At 39.9% G+C, this 23877-nt stretch overlaps 1 protein-coding gene across 3 annotated transcripts in view; it reads left to right on the top strand.

Annotated features, from left to right (window-relative positions):
* thoc2 (THO complex 2) overlaps positions 1 to 23877 on the top strand; it is a 133255-nt gene that overhangs the window by 79850 nt on the left and 29528 nt on the right. The window contains exons 23-33 of one of the 3 annotated variants that reach the window (XR_013886515.1): positions 1103 to 1378; positions 1789 to 1930; positions 4558 to 4715; positions 4800 to 4928; positions 5051 to 5182; positions 7657 to 7841; positions 11897 to 12078; positions 15887 to 15989; positions 19677 to 20131; positions 21968 to 22843; positions 23456 to 23491. Coding sequence is in view for 1 of the 3 variants with exons in the window: in XM_080187410.1 (XP_080043536.1) it covers positions 1103 to 1378; positions 1789 to 1930; positions 4558 to 4715; positions 4800 to 4928; positions 5051 to 5182; positions 7657 to 7841; positions 11897 to 12078; positions 15887 to 15989; positions 19677 to 20131; positions 21968 to 22026; positions 23456 to 23491 (1857 nt within the window). In the remaining 2 variants the exon portion in view is untranslated. Of the gene's footprint in view, positions 1 to 1102; positions 1379 to 1788; positions 1931 to 4557; positions 4716 to 4799; positions 4929 to 5050; positions 5183 to 7656; positions 7842 to 11896; positions 12079 to 15886; positions 15990 to 19676; positions 20132 to 21967; positions 22844 to 23455; positions 23492 to 23877 lie in introns of those variants that run through there. The other 2 variants (XR_013886516.1, XM_080187410.1) reach the window with 2 other exon arrangements.

Raw genomic sequence — 23877 nt, 5'->3', positions numbered from 1 at the left:
GACTGGTCAAGTGTGACCCTCCACAACATCCCTATTGTGTTTCCTGCATCATGGCAGTACGCTGTGCCTTCTGTAATTTGACACAGCAGCGTCTTTGATGATGGTGACCAAGAGGAGTGAACGTCTCCTCTGATGAAAAAGAAGTCAAGGAGGGAGAGGCCAAAGAGAAACTAGAGGAGGGAGACCAGGTGGGGGCAAGGGCTTGCGTGTGCAGAGATGCCCTCATTTCTTCCTGTTTCGCACAGTCAGAACATCATGTTGTTTGACAGTTCTATAGCCACTTCCATAAAGGAATAATTAAATGCAAGAGATTTAGAATTTATTACACAGGGAATTAAGAGGCAATGGAAATCATCAGATGAGAAAACATGGAAACAAAATTGGTAAATGTCAGTTGGTGTGGCTTCTTGTGTGGATGCTAAATGCCATCATGGACTCCATTGGTTTGAATGACCTATCTTGTGTGCAGTAAGAAGTCTCACAACCTGAGATTAAACTCCAACAGGTTTATTTGGAATCAAGTTTATTTTGGAGCATTGCTCCATCATCAGGTAAGTTTCAAGGTTTTGATACTAAGAACCAAGCTTGTGTTTGCTGTCTGTAATTATGAATTTGTTGGTCCAGATCTTGCGGCCGGTGGTGAGGTTGAGATAGTCACTGCTGACTGTGTGAAGAAGCATGATCCTACCTTGGTAATAGGCTGCAGTGGGAACTTAATATCCGCCTGCATCATGGGTCCAACAGTCACCTACTGTCGTGCTGGTGAAATCATGCCTCCTTTTGACATGACAAGTTGAGAAAGCAGTCCTCAGGGTCTGTGTTCAGCTCAATGACAACTAGGGTTTCTTTGCCATCATCAAATCAAAAATCCCAATGTGGCTGAGCAGACATTTTTAATTACAGCATCCTCCACACAGGCTGCTCCTGGGACTTTAAGATCTGGACCATTAAATAAATAAGAAAGCAGAAGTATGGAATGTAAGTAAATAGCTCTTGCAGGGGACAAGTTCAGTGGACTAATTTGTTTCTTTCTGTAGCAAAATTATTATATCTTAGTGCTGAAGTGTTGACAAAATGTAAATATTCGTTTGTTTCTTTCTAGTCCAAATACGATGAACTGAAGAAAGCTGAAAAGGGGAACAAACAGCAACAAAAAGTTCACAAATACATCAATGCATGTGAATTAGTGATGGCACCTGTCCATGATGCTGTAGTTTCACTTCATCCTCCAAAAGTATGGGATGACATCAGCCCCCAGTTCTATGCCACATTTTGGTCTCTCTCTATGTATGACCTTGCTGTCCCCAGCACAAGTTATGATCGAGAAGTGAACAAATTGAAGGTCCAAATGAAAGCAATTGATGACAATCAGGAAATGGTAAGAAAACAGAAATTAAACTTGTGGTTTCAATTGGATTTGTTGCATTTGTTTTCAGTGTTAGCTGCCTTAAAAATGGTTCATGTCAAATGTCAGTAATTTATGTTGTAGCATTTGTATCAAGTACTAAATATTAAATATTGAGAGTGCCAATTACAATTGATTATTGTGATTACAGATGTGCTTATAGGCTTGAAGACCAAATCACTGAACCAATTTAACTTGTTAGGATCACAGTTTTAATGAAAGCAAATTCGTAAAGTCTGATGTTGCATGTGTTCAAGTGAATGCAAAAAAAAAATCACATTCTGAAACTCTAATGTTGGATTTGAAGAAATGTTTTAAGTGTTCAGTTTCAGCTTTTATCTATCTGCTGCAAGGCTGCATTAACAGTTTTCTAATTTTTTAAGCCGCTAAATAAGAAAAAGAAGGAAAAGGAGCGCTGCACAGCTTTACAAGATAAACTCCAGGAAGAAGAAAAGAAGCAGTTAGAGCATGCCCACAGGGTTCTACAGAGATTAAAGCTGGAAAAGGACAACTGGCTACTTGCAAGTGAGTAGCAGCTAATTAACTGAGCATTTTTGAGAAATCAAGAATTATTAAAGCATAAATAGGCACCTTAATAGTTGGTATTATGCATCTAAACAGTCAGCGCTCTATACCTTTTTAAAAATTTGGTGTAGTATCATGCTTATGATTCTCAGCTGGAGCTCCCAATCTCAATATTGTGGATATCAAGGCCACCTCCCATCATTGCGTTATGACCTGGGTATGCGGACTGTAACTGCCACTTTCCTTTAATTTTGTTCTGTTTTTGCATCCATTTTTCCACATCTCTTTTCCAGAGAAATTGCAATATAGTTTGGCATGCAACAATCACCTTTTGGTCCTTCAGGGCTTAATTTCCATTTGTGAGCCCATACGTAAAGCATGCGACTATTGTGGGAAAGTGTCGTTTCCTTCTCTTAATGTCTACTATTTGCATTAGCTGCCAATTAATTACAACATGTTGTGTAAAACAAAATCTACTTTAAGCTGACCATGAGCCTTAATCTCCAATACAGAGGGTACACTGCAGCAATGCAACCATTTATGTCTCTTGTATCTGTAATTTTTATGATCTCTGTGCATGTGGTCGGCGAGTACAATTGGCAGACACGTGTCTGCTCAGATTCCAAAATCTCAGATCATATTGGCTTCTTAAATGTGATTAAGAAGAGGAAGCCTTTATTTATTTCTCTTCCAACCCTTGGCTCACAGATCTGATCAACATACTGCATGCAGTACTGCATTTCTATTTAATATACTTCTCCAAAATCATTTGATCTGTATGTGTTGCTACGGATGGTTCCATCATATTTGCAATGTTGTTTAAGCAGGAGGCAATGTAGACAGCATGATGGTACAGTGGTTAGCTCTGCTGACTCACAGTGCCAAGGACCTGGGTTCAATTCCTTGCTTAGGCCATTGTTTGTGCAGAGTCTGCACGTTCTTCACGTTTCTGTGTGAGTTTTCTCTGAGTGCTCTGGTTTTCACTCTCAGTCCAAAGAGTGCGCTGGTTAGTTGCATTGACCATGCTAAATTATCCCTTTCTGTACCCGAACAGGCACCGGAGTGTGGTGAGGGGATTTTTATAGTAACATCGTTGTGATGCTAATGTAAGCCTACTTGTGACACCAATAAACAAACTTGAACTTTAAATCAGCAAATATGAGATTTGGTGCAAATCCAGACATGGCTGGCAGAGTTTTGAATGATTGCACTGTCGCTGCGGGTAGAACATGGGAAGTCAGTCAAGAGTGTACTTGTAGAGTCAAGATTATAGAGGTAACAATGCTGTGCCATAAGGGTTTCATTAAAAAAAACTGATAACATCTAAATGACTGTGACAAAGGTAAACAATCCCCTTCTCATCCCCAATCAGTTTGCAGACTTGGACACCCTTGATCACACACACATGGTTGATCACACCATTCTCCTCCAACTCTCCATTGTCATCTAGCTGGATGGAGTTACTTTCAATTGGTTCCTTTCTTGTTCAGGCACTTCTTAAAACTTATTTCTTTGATCAAGAATTTGGCCATCTGCCCCAATTTCTCCGTATACGGTTCATTGAAAAGTTTTGTTTCGTAATGCCGCTATGAAGCACTTGGGATGCTTTATTACATTAAAGGCAATTTATGAAATAAACTGTGGTTGACATTTGATTAACATAACAAAAATGTAATTAGTGTTTCCATTGTATGTTTTGCTCGGATTTTAGTTTTATCATCAAATAGTTTTTCAGCTATAAACCAGTTGTTACTTGTTCCTGTAAGAATGTATTTCTTTGCACAATTCCTTTTTCTTCATGCCTCTCATCTGGGGAGTTTAGGTTGGATTTTCAATACTGCAGCAAGCAACTGGACTCAAGACATTTTCTCACTTGCTGGACCCATTTCATTGAAAAGTGCCTTTGTATGCATCATTTTCACTTGAGGGTTGCAGGAATGGGATTGAGTTGGGCCTGCTGACCTCATAAGCAGTGCAGAGGTGGCCATAGAAATGTGCAAGTGCCAAGGCATTCCGATTGAACAGCCAGCTCTGTTCTCTTGGACTTGGTTCTGGTTTTTTGATTTGATTTATTATTGTCACATGTATTAGCATACAGTGAAAAGCATTGTTTCTTGTGCACTATACAGACAAAGCGTAATGTTCATAGAAAAGGAAGCAAGAGTGAAATGTAATGTTCCGGTTCTGGTTGTTTTACAGCCGATAAACTCTGTTCACCGTGTTGCCCTCACCCCTCAACCCCCTACTCCTCATGGCCTTGAATGGCTCCCTATGTCAACTCAGTGCCAGACCTGCTGTTGTGCATGCACATGCCCGCTTTCACGTACTCAAGCCCATTCTTGCATGCACTTGCTCTTGAGTAGGAATCAATGCAGAAATGGTAGCTGATTTTCCTACCCCTTTTCTTGTTTCAAGATTTTCAAGCCACTTCTGGCATAACTTGGCTTACACTGGGAATTCAACTTGACTTGCTGGTGCTGCTACATATGGCACCATTCAGAGAGATTTCACCATTAAAGGATAAAGCATTAAAATGTTGGTTAAAAATGTATATTTCTCTCAGCGTAAGTGTCATTGTTTTGGTTAATTGCACCTATTTAATTATATTGTGTTCTCCTTTCTCCTAGAATCCACCAAAAATGAGACCATTACAAAATTCCTCCAACTGTGCATCTTCCCAAGGTGCATCTTCTCAGCCATAGATGCAGTTTACTGTGCTAAGTTTGTGGAATTAGTTCATCAGCTGAAGACACCTAACTTTTCTACGCTTCTGTGTTATGATCGGGTAAAAAGAAGCTGCTTTGTTTTTTAAAATAAAACTTTTTTTTTTAAGTATTGTTAATTTTAATGTACAAGTTTTTGTGTTTAGGTCTTTTCTGACATCATTTACACTGTTGCGAGCTGCACAGAAAATGAGGCCAGTCGCTATGGTAGATTTCTCTGCAGCATGTTGGAGACAGTAACCAGGTGGCACAGTGACAGGACTATATATGATAAGGTAATCTTCTAATAATGTCTTTGACACATTTTATTTCTTCTATTATTTGTGTTGTATTATTTTAACACTTAATGAATGAGGAGTTTTTCCTGCTTTTTGAGCTCTTTCCATTTTTAACTTAGGAATGTGGCAATTACCCAGGGTTTCTCACAATTTTACGAGCAAGTGGATTTGATGGCGGAAACAAGGCTGACCAGTTAGACTATGAAAATTTCAGACATGTTGTACATAAATGGCATTACAAATTGACCAAAGTAAGTTTTTTGCCTCTTTTTCAATGTTGTGTTAGAACTGATAAAATTTCTTTGCCACTGCTGGCATTGCCTGGCCTGGGTGTAGGCTGGGAGAGATGTGCAAAGGTTGATCTGTTTTTTATTCAAGGTATGCTTTGGTATATGATAAAATGTATAGTTTATCTTTCTGTCAATTTAATGTGCAAGTCTACAAGTTGGGCCATTCATTTAACCTTTTGTTAATGTTTTAATATTTTAAAATCTGAAGCCAGTTCTGGGGAGTTGATCATATTTTTGTTTTAATGAGTTATTATGAATTCAAGTTAATGACCCAGATCTTGCAATTGTGATGATGGTGAAACTTCAGCACTTGCTGTCATTAATCTTTGAAACTGACAGCAATTTCTGCTATCCCTACCTATGTAGTTAAACACTGGAACCCAGAAGTTGCTGTTAGTGATCCCCTTCGGTATATGTTGTTGAAATCCTGGCAAATGGAATTTGATTAAAAATCACTAAATTGACAGACTCTTCCACTTTTTACGTTGTTATTCTGATTGTAAAAATCCTTGGAAAAATTACACCTTGTTGAATGCGATGTAACTGTTTTCAGTGGTGTGCTAAATCATAATCCTTTTGGCCCTAAAAAAGGAATTGTATGTTTATGGAACATCAGACTTCCAGAGTGGTAAACTTCAATAGATTTTCCATTGGAATAGTTTGATATTTATTAACTTCCATCATGATCCCATATGTTTGTCCCAATTTTGATTTTACTTTCTGTAAAATTATCAAAAGCGAATGGCCAAGCCAACTTGTTATTTTGCTAATTGAATTTCTCAATGTGATTGACTGCTTAGCTTGCCTGATGGCATCATCATTGCTGAATGCCAGAGAATCCCTATAGATGGCAGTAGAACAAAATTAATGTCTAGAAAAATGAAATTGATGCTACAGAGCTCGCCCGATCTTAGTAGGCAGTTTTCTGTTTGTGTTGAGGCTCGCACTTCGCCACTGACCATGACATCTGGGAATGTTCCTTAATGCAATAGAGGTGACCTTAAATGCAATAGACCTTAAATAATTTTAAACATTCTGCAGGAATAAGAGGACTGTGAAGGTCAAATTTAATTCAGATGTTGGGATGCTTGTCCTTGCATCGCTATTATTCAGCAGCCTGAATGAATTCCTGGTAAAATTGGTTCTGATCAGGATTGTCAACTCACTTAGCAAGAAAATGATGTTATTCTGGGAAGGGGGCATATTTGGTATTTTACAGATATGAGATGAAGAAGACCGGTGAACTTTACTCATCTATGTTTTAGGAATTAGTTATTTGTTAAGAAGGGACTTTGCTGCAGTGATTTGTACCTGATTTGTTAAAAGGTTTTCCTCTTTCAACACCTCCAGTGTGCTTAATTGCCGTATAGCAATTAAGTTTATGCTTTGGTTGGGCTTATGCATTTCAACACCACTGTGGCTTGCAAGACAGTATCAGGTGTCTCACACCACAGGTAGAATGCGTACATATTAATTTGAGCTTTTAAACTTGTATCTATGAATGCAGGCTATTAAGCAATGTGTTGTAAATGCTTATCAATGCATACAAATCAAATATTTTTTTCTTTGAACGTGTTAATGGCAGGATTTCTAGCAAAATAGGTATAAGATGTGGGGCTGTGGATTGTTTCCTTCTAAGGGTCTGGACCATTACTTTGCATCTGTAAATATTAATCTTGTCTTTGCATGATTGACAACCGTGTTTTGTTCCAGAATTATGCTGAAAAATTTTAGTGTTCAAAATTATATTGAATGTGAACAAAAAATTGTTGAATGAAAATTTAGACGTTCATCAGTTCAGCTAAGCCATAACTTCATTTTGTGCCTGTTTTATTATTCCTACAAAGCATGATAATTAGAGATGAATAAATTGAGATTGTGTTTTTCACATCTTTTAATTATATCAGGTAATATGTAATTGATATACGGAAGACAAGACTTGCATTTGGTTTATAATCTTTGCATGTTTCCCAGCTGACTGAGGCACCACAGCCATTGTTGCATATCCAGAAGTTTGGTTTGTGATCTAGAGCTTTAACTCCCCATTTTCTTTCTTAGCCTTGATGTGGTATGCATGTTTGCAATACCCCGATTTCCACTTGAACTGAAATAGGCAAACTTAATGTTAACTGGGAATTTAGACTGGGAGCCATTCACCAAGCACCACACTGGTAAACCAGTAATGGAATTGGTTGTCAGTTGCAAGATTCCTAAAAGTTAAAACTACCTTCCTGTGCTTACTCCCTTAAGTTTATTAACCTGATGCAATTCAAATTATATATTGTAATAAACTGACCCTTTTGGCAGGGATTGAAGTTTGTGTATTGCATGTGGCCAAAGATTGACCTTGCTGTATATGTAAATACATTAAAATATTGCATATAATCTAAACCATTTGCAGAAGTTTCTGACTTAATTATTGCATTTTCTTTCAGGCATCTGTGCACTGCCTTGAAACTGGCGAGTATGTACATATCCGGAACATATTGATCGTGTTGACTAAAGTGCTCCCTTGGTATCCTAAAGTACTGAATCTAGGTCAAGCACTGGAGCGAAGAGTTCATAAAATTTGCCAAGAAGAAAAGGAGAAAAGACCTGATCTATATGCTCTGGCTATGGGGTAACAAAGTGAAATCAAATGAATGTGATTTAATGCAAAGTAGTTTAAGGAAATATATCTATTTTGTGTTTTTAGTGACTAGATTTACCAGCAGTGATTATAATGGCCCCCAAATTTTAAAAATAATAACTAAACTAATGGCACTCATTGTTATGTGTAAATGCCACAGCAACTTTAGGTAAGGACAAATGTGCAATTAAATGCTGGAATTACTAAGTTACTGTCAAAAACGCGCCCTTTCTCTGTTGTTTTATGCAAGGAGCCTCTTACTGTCTGGGTCTTAGAAACATGGAAAATAGAAGCAGGAATGGGCCATTTGACCCTTTGAGCCTGCCCCATCATTCACTATGATCATGGCTGGCCATCTAACTCAGTAATCTGTTCCCGCTCCCCCTCTCACCCCCAATATACTTTGACCCCTTGAGACCCAAGAGCAGTATCTAACTCCTTTTTGAAAACATACAATGTTTTGACCTTAACTGTTTCTGTGGTAGAGAATTCCACGGGCTCACTTGCTGAGCGAAGAAATTTCTGTTCATCTCAGTCCTACGTGGTCTACCCCAGAACCTCAGACTGTAATCCCTGCTTCTGCTCCACATCCTGCCCCTTCCTCCCCAAATTAGGAAATTCCTTCCTGCATCTACATGACACCTCCCCACCACGCCACATTCTTTTGAGCACTAGCAAATATCTCCTAACTGACTTAATCTTGGTAAACCTTCATTGCACTTCCTCTGTAGCAAGAACATTCTTCCTCAGATAAGGAGACCAAAACTGCACACAATATTCCACATGTGATTTCACCAAGACCCTATATAATTACAGCAAGACATCTCTGGTCCTGTACTCAAACTCTTGGAGTGAAGGACAGTGTACCATTTGCCGACTTCACCGCCTGCTGCACTTGCACGCTTAAATTCAGTCATTGGCTTACAAGGACTCCAAGGTCTTGTCGCACATCCTCCTCTCTGTCAATAGCCATTCAGATAATAATTTGCCTTTCGGCTTTTGCTGCAAAAGTGGATAAACTCGCGTTTATCCACATTATACTGCATCTGTCATTCATTTGACTACCTACTCAACTTGTCCAAATGACACTGAAGCATCTCTGCATCCTCTTCACGCTGCCACCCAGCTTTCATCTGCAAATGTGGAAATATTACATTTAGTTCCCTTCATGATTTAGACAAGGGAACTAATTGTAATATTTCCACATTTGCAGATGAAATCTGGGTGGCAGCGTGAAGAGGATGCAGAGATGCTTCAGTGTCATTTGGACAAGTTGAGTAGCCAAAAGTAATGAGTCTTCACATTTGGGATAGTTCATTCTTAGTGATATGGAGGTTCATTAACAGTTATAAAATGGTGCTGGGACCTCAGCTATTCATAATGTATGTCTAAATCATGAATATACATTATGAATAGCTGAGGTCCCAGCACCATTTTATAACTGTTAATGAACCTCCATATCACTAAGAATGAACTATCCCAAATGTGAAGACTCATTACTTTTGGCTATCGTTTTTTAGTGTGAAATTTGATAAGTTATATATTTGTTGTTCTCTCTTACCTAGAAATGATTTAACTTTATATTCATGCATTCTAATTTACAATCACTTGTCTATCCTTGAAAAATTCTGAAATTAACAGTATAATCTTCTTGCTGAAAATAGTATCCAGTCACTTTCCATGCCCTGTAGGGGCTGGAGTGCATCTTCCAGTAACTTGCATCTCAAAATACCCCAACATTAAACGGGCACAGATGAGTCTAGGCAACAGTGGATGCCACTTTGTGGGCTGTCACAGCAATTTTAGGGCCTTGTCTTTATTCAGTCTATTGAAGCTGTAATTTAAGTGAAGACCCTAGTGTCCACAGCTTTTGAAGAAAACAAGTGCTCTCACTTAATGTGCGTGCAGCATTAATTGTTTGAATTTTTTCTTAAGGCAATAAAAAGTAGGTAAATGTAATTTTACCTCTTTGAAAAGATATTTTGAAAGAATTTACATGAAGATTGAAGGTCACTGAGCAAACAAATATACTCATATTTATAGTTGTTGAATTACTAAGACAACAGAACAGGCAATATGAATTTGAAATCAAATGTTTATATATGGAATGACTGCTTAAAATGGAGGGCCAAGTAAAATTACTGCAGTTGGTGGGGTGCAGGGTAGTGATGCATTTTTGTAAGTTTTCCCTTCGCCTTCAAGGTGAAGCAAGCCCCATTTTTGGAAAAAATCTTTGAAATCTCTTAACTTGCCATGTACCAGAGATTGAATCTGCAGCCCATTTCTCATCGTTGAATAATTCTTGAGCTGGGAGAGCTGGATTATTAATGTAAAGATAGACATTCATGTGCGTGGAGATCATCTTCTGCAATCCAAATTAAAAAGGACTGCAATAGTCATTGCTTTTTCCCAACTTTATCTTTTAATCTTTTTAACATTTGTAACATCATGTATGATGCATCTTGCCCTTTAGTTTGTAAGTGGTTTAAAAAATGGACTTACTGGATTACTGAGAGGCTACTGTTACGTTTTAATGCATTTGTTTTCGGTTCTTATGAGAGTTAAGCTTTTGAAATTTTACATTGTGAAGCAAGAGTTTCAAGGTTAAGACTAACTGTAACTGCAATTGCAAATAGTAACTGTGACCCAGAGAAAACTGAAAATATAACATTTAAGGATTATATGTATGCTGTGCCTTTTATAACTTTAGATGCTCCAAAACATTTCCCAAGCAGTAAATAAATGTTTAAGTGTAGGCAGTGATATAATCTAGAAGAATGTATCTACTTCCTGAATGCAAAGCACCACGACAGCAAGGATTGTTGATCGAATCAATGCAGTGCTGAATGAGCAGCTTCCACAATTCCAGTTAATGATTTGTCTGGAATGCTCACTGGTGTTGTGGGTAACAGAACTGGTTGGCATGAAGGCATGCAAACCAGATGGACCCATATTTGTTGCAGGTTAATGTTGAATTAGCAAATCTCGGCACTGCCACAGTTAGGGTGTAAGGAGAAAATTCAGCGAGGCTTGGTGCACTAAGTGTGATGGGATTCATGATTGTATAGTCTGCTGCTATTGCCTAAACTTAGATATAAAGAATGATCAGTTAAGTGAGTTACTGGAGGTCTGCTGGAATTGTTAGATCCGCATCCTGGTACATTAGCAACTTCAGGAGAGGAAATGGGGAAGACAGTCTGAGGCAGAAAAATTCTAAATAAGATATGTTTATCATTACGTGGCTCTGTTATTCCATATAATGGAGAAATATGGCACTGTGAATGGGTCCACATAATCGTACTCTGTCAAAAGGTTGTAACATTTTCAGTATGCTTCAAATGTCTGGATAGTTTTAAAATTCATTGATCTTCAGTCAAATAGCCTATATAGTTTTGATTTTTGTGTTAATTTTCCTTGAGCAATCCCACATTTCTTAGTTTTATTTCTTAGCTGAATGTAACAATTAGGCAGTTATAATAAGGTCACTGCAATTTGTTTTCCAGCAGCCTAATTGGTTATATTTTTTGTGTGCACAGTGACCTGTTCTGAGCTATTCCAATTTGAGAGATTTGAATTTTCACCTAGCCTTTATTCAGTTATCTGATAAGCTTAATGCACTTTAAACAAGTTGAGAACATAAACAGCGAATTACACGTTTTGGAATTTCAGACGCAGGAATACAAACAGCACAGAATGTTTAGGTCTCTTTGTTAATAACATGAGTTTTTGCACATATGACTGCAAAATTTTGATGTAACTGTGAGTGCAGACAGCTATGCGGCAGCTACATCACAGAGCCTCTGGGAATTCTGGAAAAGTTGAAAGCTGTTCCATTTTCATTGAAAAATAACTATGGCTGGGTTTCAAGTATAATTCATTGAAGTGCTGTGAGAGACTCCACGTTGTGGAATAAAGTCGTCAAGTCTCAAATTATGTATATTTTTAGGGAAAACAAAATGAGTAGTCATTAGTTACTTTGTAACTGTTTGATAGCTGTCTTCCACAATTTTTTTCTCTGCTTGTTTAACACTCTGTGCGACTTGCAGCTATTCTGGCCAGTTGAAAAGTAGGAAACCATACATGGTTCCTGAAAACGAATTCCACCATAAGGATCCCCCAGCAAGGAGTGCAACACCTGCAACAGTTCAGAATGGACCAGGCTCAGTCACACCTGCTGCAGCAACCATTAATGCAGCTAAAGCGGAAGAAGGCACAAATGAGGAGACAGGTATTAACAATTGCTTGACTGTTTGTACCAGTCAAAGCTCAACATAGCAAATCACCTTTTCTCAGGGCTCCTTTATATTTGTTGATTAGGAATTCAGCAGATGAAGAATGTATATATGGGGTGAGGAAGACCAGAAACTCCATGTTGAATTCTTCATCTGTTTTGCATTATTGATCTCAGCAATTTGGGTACCATAGGGACAATTCCTCAACTTTGCTGCACCTTTAGCAGAATGCGCTGATCCCAGAGAATAACGCGTGGGCTGAAAATCAGCTTTGCACTTGGTGTCAAACAACTTGCAATTCTTCCGGCCTCTCTTTAATGACATGCCCAAGAAAGGCATGAGACCAATTAGCATATTTAAAGTAACATTTAAATATGCATTGCCCATTCGAATCCCAGTACACAATTCACCAGACTTCAGGCTCAGTGCAATAATAGATTTGCGACTGGTCACCACAAGCAAGGATCTGGCGCAGTGGCCACACTGGGGGGTGGCGGGGGGGGGGGGCTCAGAGGCCATTGAAGCCCTGAGATAATCAGAAGCATGGGCACTCAGTGGCCACTGGACTGTCCAGCAGTGGCAGGGGTGAATTGTGAAGGCAGTCTTGATGGAGGGGTATGTTGGAGGTTGGACAGGGGGACCCATCTTTTGGGCCCGGATGCTAGTGATCAATGAGGTAGAGGTGGGGGATCGTCCTGGTGCACCTTGAGATCAGGATGCCCTTGTGAAATGCCACCTGAGAGCTCTGAAGCTAGGCTCAGTTGGATGCTGCCTGCTTGGATGCCACTGTAGCTGTAAGGCACCTTCTGGAAGAATTCTGGCCCCTATCTCCACAGCTGTAATACTGCTGCTGATGCCATTTAAAAAAAATAAGTTGGAGACAAGGTACCTCTATTTTGAAGCCATGACATCTTGCTGTTACTTTCAAGTTGAAAGACCCTTGATCGGTGATCCAGCTTTGAAAGTTTACTGACTCTCCTTAATTGGACAGTAAATCTACCTCTGGTCATTAATTCGTTGCTCCAGCGGTAATAACATTGTTCCCCACACAAACCAGGTTTCTAAACCTAATTTGAACCTTTCAGAGGGGTTCAGATGCCCACAGAGGAAATGCAGCCTATATTCTCTCACTTGTCATTCTATTATTAATCTTGCATTCACCGTCTTGCTCTACCATTAAAGTGTTGCAGCAAATTGCTGCTTACTCATTTGTATGAAAAACATGTATTTTAATAGGTAATTGAATCATCAGAAAGATGATTTACAATAACATTTAAACTCTGAAGCGAAGTTATAAGTATTGCAAGCTGGAGGGGGAGCTATTTTTGATAGGATATTTATTTCAGGAATTTGGTTAAAATTCAAAGCCCAGACTATCTTTAGCAATCTTTTGTATTCACTTCTTTTTGTCCAAGTCCAGATTATTTCTCTAATTAGAGAGCGGAAGTGGCCTTTGATTTATAGGATTCCAAGGAAATTCCATCAGTTAGTCGTTTTCAGGCCAATGTAGATACACAAGAGTTTTTCTTCACGTAATCACAATATTGGGATCAACTTTACCATCAAGTTGTGCCTGTTTTCGGGCATGAAGGCTTGGTCAAGTTGGGCATGAGACGAGTAGTGTGATGTGTGCCTGCCCCTGCACCTGTTCCCCCTTTACCAAGGCCCGAAAATGGATGCTATCAGCACTGTGCCTGAAATGGGTGTGGCAGATATTGATTTGGTTGTATTTAAATTGAATTAATGGACTGTACGCCCAACTTTACCAGCACTTTCCCCTTTGCCACCGCATTCGCCACGCCTGAATTGGCGCGAAACAGAAATGCTCTCTCAAAGCCTGATTCGGGCGCTCCATCAGTGAGGGTTAGTGAGGAGGTAAGTGCGTAGCGTATGACGGCTCTCTGCTGCTCATGGGTGTCGTTTCGTTGCAGCCATTTCTTTCTTGGGTCAGTGACTGCTCTGCGAGTGTGCCGGGGGGTAAGGGGCTGTTGCTCAGTAGGGTTTTTGATGTCCTACTTTAAGTGCTGACCCAGGTTTCAGCACTGACCTTGGGCCTTGTAGTGCTGCTGGGTCCTAATGCAGTCAGCACACTTCCAGCTGAAGGATGTGCACAAAGCCCTTGCAAATTGCACTGCTGCAGCCTCTCAACTTTTCAAGCTGTGATTTTAGGGAGCATGTGGCTGGGGGAATTGGGAGAGGGCTGTGATTGTGGGGAGCATGTGGCTCATGTGGGAATTGTGGGGTATGGGCAGTAATGGTTAATGTGCTGGGGAAAGCAGTGTTCCTTAACCTCTCATGCCTTCCTTGCCACCACCACCACCACCACCACCACCCCCCCCCCCCCCCCCCCCCCCCCCCCCCCCCCCCCCCCCCCCCCCGGTGAGTGACGAGATGACTTTTGCCAGACAACCGATCGATCTTGCTGTTCTTTTGGTTGCTGCTGGAGCTGAGGAGGGGAGGTTAGAGGAGGAATTGCAGCCATGATGTTAAAGAATTGCAGGCAGGAGGCCCCGGCCTTGCCACTTGCAGGAGTAGAGGGAGACGACCACCAGAGACAGGAGGTGGCTGCCATTCACCCGGAGGGTCTGTGTGTGTGTGTGATGTGGCAAGGAGGAAGTACAAGAGAACCCATAGTTCCGTGCATGAGTGTCATTTGAACAGATGTTGGACACCGTGTGCTACCGATGTTTCCGACTCTGAAAGAAGACACTGCAACATCTGTTGGGGAGAGAGAAAGCACCCACTCTCAGTGGCTATCAAATTGATGGCTGCTCTGAACTTCTATGCAACTGGCTTCTTCCAGACCCCTAGTGGAGATGTATGTGGCATCTCCCAATCAGCTGTGTACGCCTGGGTTAAGTAGGTCTGTATATCTTGGCTGTCAGAATTTAACCTGGACCAAATGCATGGGGAAGCCTGGGCTGCAGTCTTCGCAACCATTGCGGGAATGCCTAACGTACAGGGGGCCATGCATACTCGTCACCCTCAAGGTCCCATTACAGAATCTGCGAAGATTCATCAGCAGAAAGGGGTTTCACTCCCTGAATGTTCAACTGATATGTAACCATAAAATGAACATTATGCATGTCTGCACAAGACACCCAGGTAATGTGCACACCTTCATTGTCAGGAGCTCGGAGGAGCCCAGGCTGCTCCTCAAATGCTCCACAATCTGCCTGTACAGAGAGGTGACATATTGGAGGAGGAGGACATGGAGGCTGATCCACAGGAGGAGATCAGTGGGCGGGAGAGGGTCAGCTGCCACCCTGCCTGAGATCAATGGAGGGAAGGAGGAGGGGCCTGCAAACAGTCTGGGTGATGGGGTTGTGGGGTGTAAGGAGGTCAATGATGTTGTAGGAGTGGTGCGATGACTGTGGGAGCCAGAGGGAGGCATTATTTGGCCTGGGAGGGATGAGGCAGCAGAGCGTTATTCTATCTTTATTCTGCACATGTGCATTTGGAGGTGCCGATCGGGTTTGAAGCACGTTAAGCCACACCCACAGACTTGTGCAGCGCAATGTGGAATCTCTGATATTTTTGCAAGAAGAGTGCATATGGGGGTGCCTGAGGTCAGGTCTAAAAGTCAGATCTGAAACACTCCCAGTTTCAAGTCCGCCCAGCACTTAGAATCAAGATGGTAAAATAGGGCCCATTGACTTGGTCATGATTAATTAGATGTTGATGTGTAGTAAATCTGCTTGATTTTCATCTTTTCTGAAAAATCTTCAGTGTTCTTAGAAAAAAATTGCAAAAAATGTCTTGAATGTAATGAACTAAAATATTTGTGTTCTGTTCTTTTAACAGATAAATTGAAGGAGAAATCTCAGAGTGCCATTAAAGTTACTAACAAAGCTGCTAATGTAACACCCAAAGTCACAGCCAGTAATGGAAGCAGTGCTGTAAATAGGTAACAGTTTGTCTAAGTTGCTGAAATACACTCATTGATGATGTCTTATCACATTGAAATCTCAAAGTACTCCATGTGATGAATTACTTTTGAAGTAAGGGGTCCATGATTTATGACCAGAGTGGGGAGAGAAAGAGAAATTCAATCATTCAGCGGTTTGTAAATCTTTGAAAATCACTGTACTGTTGTGGCTGTTCCATCATTGGAAGTTCAAAGTTCAGATAGATTGATTTTTGATCTTGAGGAATAAAGGCAGAAGGTGGGAAAGTAGAGTTAAGGTTAAAAGTCAGCAATGATCATATTAAATGCCCGTGGAGGCTCAAGTTGATTCACCCCAAAAAAATGCTGTCGAATTTGCCCCTGTTGTAGCTAAAATAGTACCTCGAAGACTATTAGTGAGTCAAAATACAGTGGTTTTTATTTCAAAGCTCTGGTGTTCATTCAAGAGCTTTGGGAGAAGCAGGGACTACCAAACTTCTCAGAACACAAACACAAGTGGGTATTTATACATCATGAGTCTTAGTGTCAGTCATGATTCAAAGTTCCAATTCCTGCCAGACCTCCAGGTCTTCCTTCCTTGGTCATGATACAGCCCCATATTTAATCAGAAATTAACCCCAAAGATGTGCTCTTAGGCTGATTGGTTTTACCAAATTGACACTATTCTCCCCTGAATCTGGCTAAGTCAGGGGTTCTATTCGTAGACACGCAGGGTAGAATAGGTGTAGGGTGATGCGGCGGCGCGGGCTTGCTGGGCTGAAGGGCCTGTTTCCCGTGCTGGGTTGTTCTTTGTTTAAATCACAATCCAGCTGGCAGCTGCAGTCATGACATAGGCTTCAATCCGATCATGATTCAAATCCCTTCTGCAGCACTACCGGCATCCCTGTCTTCGAAGTTACTTGTGCGATCGCAGCTGTCCCAGCAGGTCTCTTCCTGTTAAAAGCCGGTATCGCGATCTGCCATCAGCAGTTGTCAAAAACCAGTATCATAAACTACCATCTGTGTAACAATGTCCAACTAACACAAATAGCTAAGATTTGCAAAGTCTATAAAATAACAGCCACATTTAAACTGTCTGTCTTTATAAAAATGAGAGTTAAAGCATGTAATACATGAACAAATAACTTCTATTACTCCCAGTATAAGCTTGAGAAGATTAGTCACGATGAAAGGTTATGTTTGTGACATATTCTAGGTACAAAATGCATTAACCCTTTCCCTTCAGGTACAAAATGCGTTCACCTTTTCCCTACTTCACTCCCCACGCAAACTGATCACTGCCCTCTCTCCCTCTATCACTGCCAAATGCAGATTGGCAGTGGGACGCCCCCGCGCCCCAATCATTCTGTCCTGCTTAAACCTTGCTCCCTTGGCAGTGCCTGATGCCTGGTGGGCAGTACCAAGGTGCCTCCTGGACATTGTCACTTCACTCCAGGGCAGTGCCACACTGGCACTGCCCAGGGGGCACCCCCACCCCACTCCACTCCATCAGAGTCAGCCTGCCAGCTTTCTGCTAGTGGGGAGCGATTATAACCCCGCTAAAGTGAAACACTCCTGGCAGCAAGGGGAGACTCTAGCGGGCCCAGAGACTTCAGTTCCAGGCCTGCTAATGAGATTTAAATCAGCATTAGAACAATTTATGCCGCTATGTGCCGATTTCTGGCACGGAGTTGATGGCATCGGAGATGGGCTGAGGCCGTGGCACCTAACAGGAAGCCCGCTGAAACTTAGGCAAATGTGGCAACCGTCCTTTTAATGTCAACTATTAATAGCCATGAAATGGAATACCAGCAGATTTTGTGATTGGACAGCACTTGCTAAACAATCCTGATTATGCTGAGAATTGCACTGACAACCAATTTAAGATGACTAGTCAGGCTTGCAGTTTCTGCTGGAAGCAACATACATTTATACACAGGGCCCTGTCATTTGCAAATAGAACATGTCCAAACATCCATACGTTGTCTTTTTCAAACAGACTTGGGAATAGCCATTCCCTGGTTCATACCTCATGACAGTGCCTCTATCAATCAGATTTCACTTTGCAAACCAATCCATCCATACTCTCTTCTCAAACGGTATAAATTGTTCCTTTGATATTCTTATGAATCTGTCCAGATGAATACACTACAAAAACTTAGACAGCATCTAGTTTCTTTTTAGCAATACCAGTTGACTTGTTTTATGTGGTGCTGGCCAGAAGGCCTGCAGAACTTTGTTCTTAAAATAGTACAATTTTATCTTTAATGTCCACCTAAGCTATCTCTCTATCATAGGAACATTTATTATCTCACATTAATGCCAACCTCTCAGTGCCATCTAAGTTTTAGCTTAGAATAGACTCCTGTCCTTTTGTTTTTGACTCAGGACAAGAATACTCAATGTAACATAAATCTCTTGATAGTGAATTCTATACAGACATCTGGATATTTTTTATTCATTCTCAGGATGTAGCCATCGCGGTTGCTCATCCATAATTGCATTTGACTCAGTTTATACAGACTGCCTTCTGAATCACAAAGGTTCTGGGTTTAAGTCCCATTCCAGAGCTTGAACACAAAACTAAGACTAGTCATTCCAGTGCTAATGGAAAGAGTATTGTATCAGAGGTACCTTCTTTCGAGTGGCAGGTTAAACCAGCCTTATCTGCCTGCTTGGATGGATGCAAGAAATCCCATAGCACTATTTTGAAGTATAGCAGAAGTTGTTATCCCCAGTGTCCTAGCCAATATTTATATCTTAATCAACACCCCAAAAACAGATTTTCTGGCTCTTTTTGCATTGGTGTACATGTGGGAACTTGGGTGTGCATGTTGGCTAGCATTGACTACAATTTAAAAAGTTCTTCATTATAAAGCGCTTTGAGAGGTCCAATGGTACGAAAAGTGCTATATAAATGGTGGTCTATCCTTCATTAACAAGATGATGATGAACTGCCTTCTTGAATAAGAATTAGAGTATCTTGTTGGGCCATTGTGGAGGGCAGTTAAAGTTAACCACTTTGTGACAGTAGATTTGCATGTAGGCCAGACCAATGAAGAGTGGCAGATTTTCTTCCTGAAGGGGCATTAGTGAACCAGGTGAGTTTGTATGACAGTCCAGTGGTTTTGTGGACATAACTGATTACGAACTTTTAATTCCATATTTATTTTGATGAATTTAAATTCCCCAGGAATCTGACCGAGTGTCACTGCATCATTAGTAAAGGCCTTTGGATTACCAGTCCACTAATGTGACCACAGCATCTCCTTTATGATTTTGAGTATTGTATTGATATCTACTTTGTGGAATTAAGTTTCCATGTGTTTTTGTAAGGACTTGATTGATTTGTTGACAGAGCTTTTATGTGAATATAAGTGACTGCTGTTTACATTCAGTGAATAGTGAGAAATTTATAATTCAAATGCAGTTATCATCAGTTGACAATGCTGAATATGACCATCATAAATGCAGTTGTTGATTTAAGAAATTATTACCTTTTCACAATATAGGAAAATGAGAATGTTTTCTTGGCTTTGCATATTTATAAAAATACTTAATTGTCCAATGCTTTCTGTGGAGAGTAACTCATCAAGCAATATTATTTCAAATTGAGTTTAGCCAAAACAGTCTGAACCATCCAGTACTGCACATTGTGTTAAACTACAAGTAATCTGGGAAAATTTGATGATGAACTTTATTTTTCAGCAACAAAATAACAAAAGAAAAAGAAGAGAAAGAGAAAAGTGGAAAAGAAAAAGACAAGGAGAAGAAAGAGAAGACAACCCCAGCTGTCCCTCCAGAGGCAAAAGCAATGGCTAAAGATGCAAAGGAGAAATCAAAAGAAGAACGAACAAACAAAGATGAAAAAGTACGGGAGACCAAGGAAAAAACACCAAAAGCTGACAAAGAGAAGGAGAAAGAGAAAATCAGGAAGGAAGAGAAGACAGCAAAGGATGATAAATCCAGATCGACATCTAGCTGTGCTGAAGCAAAACCACACTCGGAAAAGGAGAAAGAAAAGGAACCATCGAAGGAGAGAGATGCACTGAAGGATGCCAAATCCAAAGAAAGTCACACAGGCACGAAGGGAGAAAAATCAGCTGTTGCTGGGTCCTTGAAGTCCCCAGTTCCACGATCAGAATCTTCAGAGTCTGATAGGGGTGAGTTAATATGGTGCTGCAATCTGCTTTATTTTTATATTGCTTAAAGAACTTGCAGCAGTAAACAGGATTAATTTAGCATAGATCTAGTGGCAAATATCTCTAGTACTTGTTTTGTAACATAGCTTTATTTTATGACTTGCTGCAGGCTTTTGGTTGTAGAGGAAACAAGATTTGAAGTGAGATATTTCACTTGATGAAGAAGTGTTCTTCTAGAAAAGATTGCAAAATGTTTATCAGCAAGAATTGTCACTCAGTGAAAGCCTAATAATTTTTAGTTCAAACCTGTTTGTAAGTTGTTTGAAAATATGCAAAATTAACGGTGAGAAAGTTGAATAAGTTAGACACACCTCATTCCTGAGATGATGAAATCAGGTTCTATAAACCTATACCAAGAAAGGGGAGTGTGCTTTTATGTTGCACCTTTTATGGCCTCATAATGTCCAAAGCAATTCACAGCCAATCAAGTGCATATGAACTGTAATTACTGTTATAGTCAAACATGGCAACCTTACTTTGCTGTGTAGTAAAGGAAAACTTGGCAATCAGACCTAAATTGCACCAAGAGGAATAAAATAACATGGACAAGATTGCAGGTTTTTGAGGTGCGAGGTGAGGGATCAGTGTTGGCTAGAGGTCTGACAGAAAACCGTTGCTCTTTGAACTGTGTCAAAAGATGCTCTGCGTCCACCAGGAAAAGCACAACCTCTTGTTTAACATCTCATCTGAAACATAGTGCACCAAAACTATTATGGCAGCGTGCTGTAACTAAGTCATGGCCAACATGACTAATGTCAAAGCTAAAGCAATCTCCTGGGGTTAGGTGCACACAGGAAAAACCTGAGAAGTTCGTCCTCAGCTACAGAAGGCAATTAAACTTCCAGGAGACTATGATTGCTGATGACATATCATTTAGATATTTATATCTGATTTGATATTGTCACACGTATCGGCATACAGTAAAAAGCCATCCCCCTACTCCTCTCCCCGATATGGCACACTGTTATCCTTACCCAGTAACATCTCTTCTGAAAAGTTTATAGTGCCATTGCTTGCATTTTTCCAAAGTCAATAACTAAGACAATAAACCTATTCACACACTATGACTGAATCACTGACAGGCAGGTCTAATGAGCAATTCCTATCATTAGCACTATCTACTAGCATTTTAGTTATATAATGGATTTCCTCCAAGAAGCAACCTTCACATAAATTTTTTTTGTACAAGGGATGATGTTTAATCAATCTAGTATATAATGACATGCACACCAGATAGAAATAATATTTATTTTAACAAATAGAGAAGTAAATTGGGTGTTTGATCAAATAGTCGTAAATATAGGCTATTTGATTCTTTTCTTCAGTAGTCTTTCATAGGTTGAATGGTTGGATGGGGAAATGGTTCACGAAATGAGAATTTCTTGGGGATGCTTTTGAAATCTTTCAACATTGCAGCAAAACCAAAAAGAGGGCAAAGGCTTTGAAAGTTTAGTCATCCCTATTTTGTTTGAAAGTTGTGCAGAATAAATTTTTATTAACCGATAACAATATTGAGTTATTGTCTTATTCCAGAACTTACTTTAAAATAAATAATTCACGTGTGAAGGTAACTACTGCTTTGTTGTGATGTCACATTACATGTAGGAAATATCTTTAGGCCCTGTATCTTGTTTGCAGACAATTAATTTGTATTGCTGGCAATAAATATTATGTATTTGAAATACAGCTGAGGAGAATTGTATGAAGAATGACTGGTCAAATATTATGTCTATTCATTTCATGCTTGGAATATGCTACAAGCAGCAACTAGAATGTTCAATACTTCTTCTGTTCCAGAACAAAAACGGCGCAAGCTTGATTCCCACTCTTCGCCATCACATTCCGCTACAGTAAAGGTTAGTATAGCCTAAGGAAGGCACCGTCAATATTAGGCTGTCCTGTTTGGAATACCGGTTTTCTGGAAATATTCGTCTTCCTTCGAGTGATACAAGGTGCACAATGGAGCCTCTGGAGGTTTCTTTTAAATAGAAAATGCATTCGTTTTCTTTATTGGACTTTTTGTAAGCAAATTTTATATAAAAAGGCTTCAAGGACCTAGCGAAAATTATAAATAGTAAGAGGAAAATGCAAGAGATTTTTCTTCGAAGTGCCTCAAATTATATTAAGTGGTCAGTTTTTGGAGTGCAATAATGCTTCAAGCAAAATAGCTTCAAAGTGGAGTCGCAAAAAAGGTGGTCAGCGCTGAGAGTGAAGAGTGTTTCAGCACTGAAGAATATTGAAGTTGTTCAGAATTACCGGAAACCTCTGGATTCATCAGGCCCGCTGATGAGCATACTACCAATTCGTACCTTCTAGGAAGGAAGTAATGGAGGGGATTCCATTAAAGTCTTTAATATCTCCTTGGTGATCAGATCTCCTGTAGTTGTGTAAATTCTGTCAGCATGCAGCTGTTGTTAGTATCTTCCCTTCATGGGTTTGTTTTCCCTTGGGGGTGCCAGCCTTTTGAATCCTGCCTTAGGAAAAAGCAGATATGGCAGCAAAGCCCGCCTTCCAGCCAAGCGGGCCGATGGCATTCTACGCAGCACGAAACGTGGGTGTATCCTAATAGAAGAATCAGGGCAGATGCTACCTTGCACCGTTTGCTGTATTTATTTTAATGTAGATGAACCCCTCACGAATCCTTGAGTTTGCAGTGGGTTGAAACTTCGAGCTGTAAGTTCCAAATCCTGGATGCAGTGCACTGGAAGGGAGGTTAAAGAGCCCATTGTGGTTTGTTCAGCTGCACCTCTTTACAAAATTAACATAATTTGCATTGAAGTTAATTGTTCACTTAGTATACTTACACGGGAAACAGTATTCTATAACATAATCAGATTTAAAGACATAGTTTAACTTATGTGACATTTAATTGTGTATATTTATTATTTGTTAGTAATTTTTTACATTAAATGTAATCATGCAATTTAGGGAGTTTTATGCTGTAATTGGTTTGTAAATTGCTGTAAATTAGCAAGTTTGTTAATATATACACTACAGTTGTGAACGACTGCAGCATCAGACACGGATTTAAATAGTATATCTAAATGAGTTTGAGAAGACATTCTTATCATAGTAAACTGTTTCCCGATACACACATTTAAAATGCATTATTGTCAAGCTTTCTATTTTGTCCAGTAAGCATTAACAGTTCCTAAAGCCTAGTTCCTAAAGGTGTAACTGCATGTCAGAAGCAAGACTTTAGAATGGTCGTCAACTTGCATCCCAAAGTCCTCTGGTATCTGAGAAGCGCCGCAGCTCATCTGTCATCTCCATTCATTCCTACAGGATGGTCTCGGTGATCACAAGGAATCATCAGCAAAGGTTTGACATTTGAGCGTTATTTTGATACTTGAGTCATTTTTTGACTGCATTATTTTTATTGGTGAATTTTGTGAGAAACAGAGCATTTGTAATCCTTTTATTGGCTGGAATTTTCAAAATGTTATTGCTGTTACCTAGTTTATAAATATGCAGTAGGTATTTTTTCCTGGCAGTTGCAAAACAAATTGCCCAAATTTTCTGTTCTTTTCGCATTTTAGGTGGCAGAGATAATGAACAAAGCTGTCATGGATTAACTGGTTGTTATATTCATTTGTTTAGTCTAAAATTGAACCTCAATCTTTGTGGATTTGTGCTGTAACAATATTTGTAAGCAGCTATAAAATAAAGGGAAATAATGTACTTTTATCATGATTTTGATGCACTTT

This window comes from Carcharhinus amblyrhynchos, chromosome 4 (assembly GCF_965287045.1).
Source record: "Carcharhinus amblyrhynchos chromosome 4, sCarAmb.v2.hapA, whole genome shotgun sequence".
NCBI classification, from domain to species: domain Eukaryota; kingdom Metazoa; phylum Chordata; class Chondrichthyes; order Carcharhiniformes; family Carcharhinidae; genus Carcharhinus; species Carcharhinus amblyrhynchos.
The sequence above is the reverse complement of the archived record's forward strand: the minus strand, read 5'-3'. Positions and strand labels throughout refer to the sequence as shown.